This window comes from Nanorana parkeri, unplaced genomic scaffold (genome assembly GCF_000935625.1).
Source record: "Nanorana parkeri isolate BGI_ZX_2015 unplaced genomic scaffold, ASM93562v1 scaffold188, whole genome shotgun sequence".
Lineage (NCBI taxonomy): Eukaryota > Metazoa > Chordata > Amphibia > Anura > Dicroglossidae > Nanorana > Nanorana parkeri.
In genome coordinates this window covers 164,600-170,011 of record NW_017306456.1, presented here as the reverse complement: position 1 = coordinate 170,011, position 5,412 = coordinate 164,600, and the positions used below count along the sequence as shown (strand labels likewise).

At 48.0% G+C, this 5,412-nt stretch overlaps 1 protein-coding gene across 2 annotated transcripts in view; it reads right to left on the bottom strand.

The window, feature by feature from the left end:
- The window catches only part of LMCD1 (LIM and cysteine rich domains 1), a 34,795-nt gene that overhangs the window by 12,226 nt on the left and 17,157 nt on the right, over positions 1-5,412 (bottom strand). For both annotated transcript variants that reach the window (XM_018555232.1, XM_018555233.1), the window contains exon 2: positions 3,023-3,111. In XM_018555232.1, coding sequence (XP_018410734.1) covers positions 3,023-3,111 — 89 coding nt within the window. The remainder of the gene's footprint in view (positions 1-3,022; positions 3,112-5,412) is intronic.

The window sequence follows — 5,412 nt, the reverse complement described above, 5'->3', positions numbered from 1 at the left end:
CTTCGTTTGCTTTGCGCCAGCGCTCAGCCGACCGTGTCCGACGCCCCCCCCCCCCAACAGCTGTATGAGTGCTCAAACATACAGATTAAAAGACCAGAACGGGAAAGAGCGAGCCAATATGTTTTACTCGTTCCTCAAACGACTTCTAGCGCCGGATACGCTCCATAAATCGCCTTCACTATCGAGCCGCTTGATTGATACAGAATATTCATCGGTTGTACTCATTCATTTTCGGAGTATTTATCATCAGCCTGAATGGAGGCCTCTTCAGCTATTGCCACAACAAATCATCATTAATAATTCACACAAGGAGGCGAGCGGCTTGAAAAAAAAAAACCCCCAAAAAGACGGCCGCGCTTTTAATTTGTCATCTCGCAATACATTTGTTATATCGTTTGTTTATTTCGGTTTAATTTTGTGCTTGTTCTTTGTGTTAAAGTCGTCTTCTGCCGCGTTTATCTCTGTCTCGCTCAGCTATTAGTCTGCCGCGTCGGCGTTTTTAAGTGGGTGACAAATTTATTTTTTGAAGTCCGTGGAGCGTGGAGAAAAAAGTGAACAAAAAGGTGCATGTGAACACACACAAAAAAACGTGCACAGAAGGGGTGCTATCTAAAGGGTCCGTCTCACGAAGAGACAGGGCCCATATCTGACTCCCCCCACCCCCTTCCTTCCCCCAGAGCGTGTCCACCTGGCCAAAACCAGGCGGGCCCATTCCTCGTGGTCAGCCGAAGCCGACCACTGACTACAAGGTTGGGTGCTCCCCCGAAGGGAGACCCCCCGATTCAGGGGAGGAAGGAACCTGAGGGCCACACATCTTCCCCCTAGACTTCATGACTCCGTCATGTGGAGTTAAAAACACATTAAAAAAATAGTGAAAGGCGCACATACAAGTGAAGAAAAATAATGTAGAGTGCCAGTGTATATACAATGGCTAGGCCTTGCGGCCCGGTAATAAAAACTACCCCTGGTCTCAGCCACAAGGCCTAGCCCAAGAGGCGATGTGCAACAAAAGCAGAGGTGTCGTGCCCAAGTGCCTTTCGCATCAGTGGGGTCCCACACCCTAAGTGCTACTCGAGCACCCCTGGGTCACCACTCCAGGGGGCGTTAGCACCACAGGCTTCGTGCCTCCCCGGCCCATGGCCAGACCAGGTAGTCCCATCCAAATCAGGAGGATTTGGGTCCTGCCAGATCCCAGTGCCGAGGAGTACTCTTGACCCCCACTCTATACATGAGTGGACTAGGGTTGCCACCTGTACAGGATTCACCCGGACAGTCCGAGTTTGGAATGCTGTGTCCAGGTTTCATGGCAGCAGAAACCCGGACACATGATGTCAGGCAGACAGGGGAAACCAAAGTTAAGATAGGGGCTACTGGCCCCCCACTAAAAATAGTCTCAACTGCGATATTTACATATGAATGGGCGGCGCTATTTACATATGAATAAGCCACCACTCATTCTCCCCCAAAAATGGCCGTGCGTCGCTAGAGTGTTCGGGTTTCACTTGAAGAAAAGGTGGCAGCCCTAGAGTGGACGCTCATTCGGTTCCCTCCCCATAGCCAGGATCTTTTAGGAACCCCCGTCACTCAGGCAGGGAACTCAGATTCCAGCCATAGGGCCAGTACAGCGGCTCCTTTCCCCTCCTGATCACTGATAAGAACAGAGACTACGCCTGATCTTAGCCAAAAGGCAGAGAAGTTAAGTGGGTGACAAATACCGGCAGAACACGAGGCCTTTTTTTGTTTTTATTGCAATGGAAATATGGCGATCAGCACGACCTGCCGACCTCGGGCGATTCGGAAAACTTATATGAAGAGTCTCGTGATCACATTTAGAAAGAGCCGGGGTCTTATTTCGGGCTCAGTGCTTCTCTGTGCCATGCAGGCAGATCATGGCACATGGTGGAAGGAGTCGGCAGGGTGCTGTCAGTGCCGGTGCTAGGATTCTTGCCTACACAGGCAATGTGCATTTTTGCGTGGGAGGAGTTATGCAAATATCAGAATGCCTTGATGGGTAGGTGTTAATCTGGAGGAGTGGGCATTCCTAGGCAGGTTGTATTTGCATGGAGACCACCAAAGGTAACAGGTGATGCTGAGCCTCCAAAAAGAAAAGAGCTGAAATGCAATAAATGAAAGGGGCGGGGCAAGGAACAGTCAGGCTGTGGAGGAAAAAAATACATGATGCTGTATGTCTTCCAGCCAGGAAATGAGGCGGGCTCTAGCTGACTTGCGTTATCTTCTAATGCACATTGTGAAAAGCTCCCAGTGTGCAGTGACATCAGAGGAAGAGGAGAGGAGCCGGGACCACTGAGCAAGACTGAAGGGGAGGCCGGAATTCAGATAGAAGACTGAAGGGGAAGGACAGAGGTCAGATAGAAGACTGAAGGGGAAGGACGGAGGTCAGATAGAAGACAGAAGGGGATGACGAAGGTCAGATAGAAGACTGAAGGGAAGGCCGGAGGTCAGATAGAAGACTGAAGGGAAGGCCGGAGGTCAGATAGAAGACTGAAGGTGAAGGACGGAGGGCAGATAGAAGAATGAAGGGAAGGACGGAGGTCAGATAGAAGACAGAAGGGGATGACGAAGGTCAGATAGAAGACTGAAGGGAAGGCCGGAGGTCAGATAGAAGAGTGAAGGGAAGGACGGAGGTCAGATAGAAGACTTAAGGGAAGGACGGAGGTCAGATAGAAGAGTGAAGGGAAGGACGGAGGTCAGATAGAAGACTGAAGGGAAGGATGGAGGTCAGATAGAAGACTGAAGGGAAGGATGGAGGTCAGATAGACTGAAGGGTAGGATGGAGGTCAGATAGACTGAAGGGAAGGGCAGAGGTCAGATATATAAGGGTAAAGGGAAGGCCGGAGGTCAGATACAAGACTGAAGTGAAGGATGGAGGTCAAATGTAATGCCTTTATTAAGATGGGACATTTAGATTATAATACTTAGATGAGCCGTCCACCTCTGATCAGTTCTAGAACAATTACCCCTCTTCATCAGGGAGCAATGTCTGGCAGTGACACCAATTTACCTCCAGGGGTGCGGCTGGAATCCTGCGCATGCTCCTTTGCATTTCATACAGGGAGGTCCTCTTCCGACTGGAGGCTGCCCGAGGGACATCTGGAAAAACAAAAAGGAGGCCTCAGTTAGGAAATATAATTTAAAGGTGTTTATTACCTCTCACAGAGATCACATGACTCCCCTGACAATGACCTCGTCTGCTTTTCTCTCCTAAATGGACGGCACCATCTATGTTCAGTCATCATCCCGGGTCACCAGTGAGCCTGTTCTTTGAGTAAGTTACCACTCTTGCTCTATGTTGTCCTATATATGAAGTGGAGTGACCCCTCTTGCCATATGCAAGATGGTGACCCACACATCAGAAATGACTCCTATGGTGCCATTAAAGGAGTTACCTATACTGTGCCATGTTAGAGGTGACCCCTATAAAAGGTATGACCCTTATTAAGTTATATAAGGGTTGACCCCATGGTCCCATATACAGTGTTATCCCGATTCCCCCATATAAGAAGTGACCCCCTTCTATAAGGAGTAACCCAATAGCCTCATATATGGGGTGACCCTTTTTTACCTGTTTAAGCAGTGACCCTGTTGCCCCGTATAAGGAGTGACTCAAAGGCCTCATCAAATGAGTGAACCCCTATTTCCCCATTTTAGAGGTCAGGTCACCCCTATTGCCCTATTGAAGAAGGTACACTATTGTCCAATATAAGTAGTGGCCCCTTTTTTTACCCATTTAGGGAGTGACCCTTTTGCCCCATATAAGAGGTCGCACCTATTGCCGTATTTAAGAAGAGATCACTATTGTCCAATATAAATAAAAGGGGGTAATCCCCCTTCTGGTCCTATAGAACAGGTGACCCCTATTGCCTCGTATAAGTGCTGACTCCTATCGCCCCATAGAAAGGGTGATCCCTATGGCTCTCTGTAAAAGGGTGACTGCCATTGTCACGTTAGGAGTGACCCCTTTCGCCTCATATAAGAGGCGGCCGTATATAAGAGGTGACCTCTATTGCTATGTGTAAGGTATGACCCCTATTGCGCCATATAAGGGGTGATTTCTATTTTTCTACAGAAGAGTGACCCCTATTGCGCTATATAAGTGACCCATATAAGGGGTGATACCTATGGTACTATATAAGGTGTGACCCCCAATTGCCCCATAAAAAGGAGTTTGATGAGTCTATATGAGAATGGTCCCTATTGCCTCCAATAAGGAGTGACCCCTACCCAATAGCCTCATATATGGGGCCCATTTTTTACCTATTTAAAGAGTGACCCTATTGCCTCTTATAATGAGTGACCCCCTATTGTGCTGTATAAAATGTGACCCTTGTTGTCCCAAATAAGGCGCGATCCCTATGGTCCTATATAAGGAGCTACCCTTATTGCCCTATATAAAAGTGGTAATACCTATGGTCCTACATAAGGAGTGGCCCCCTATTGTGATATATAAGAAGTGACATAATGCCCCATATAAGGGGTGAGCCCTATGGTCCTATATAAAGAGTGACACTTATTGCCCCATATAAGGGGTGATCCCTATATAAAGGAGTGACCCCTATTTCCCCATGTAAGAAGTGATCCCTATGGTCCTATATAAGGAGTGACACTTATTGCCCCATATAAGGGGTGATTCCCATGGTCCTATATAAGGAGTGACCGCTATTGCCCCATAAAAGGGGTGATTCCTATGGTCCTATATAAGGAGTGACCCTTTATTCCCTATATCAGTGGTGATACCTATGGTCCTACATAAGGAGAGGCCCCCTATTGTGATATATAAGAAGTGATCAATGCCCCATATAATGGGTGATCCCTATGGTCCTATATAAGCAGTGACCGCCATTGCCCCATAAAAGTGGTGATTCCTATGGTCCTATATAAGGAGTGACCCTTATTGCCCTATATCAGTGGTGATACCTATGGTCCTACATAAGGAGAGGCCCCCTATTGTGATATATAAGAAGTGACCCACTGCCCCATATAATGGGTGATCCCTATGGTACTATATAAGGAGTGACCCCTATTGCCCCATGAAAGGAGCGATTCTGATCATTCTATATGAGAATGGTCCCTATTGCCTCCAATAAGGAGTGGTGACCCCCTATTGCCATGTATAAGAGGTGACCTCTAGTATTGCCCCATCTCTAATATGATAACACTGACTCCATAAAAAGGGAATGTTCCGCGGTGACATATGCGCTGCAGCCAATGTCACCCTTCATCTATTTTAATCTCGCCCCATGTGAGGATGAAATCAGAGCGGAGTGCTCAGGCATGCGTTAATCCCGCTCACCTGTCTCTCACAGGGGCCGTCACACCATTGTCACAGCGGATTGTGTTCGGTGGAAGATATTTGGGCCCTGCAGGAGTTCATGTGTGTCCAGGCTGCGGTGC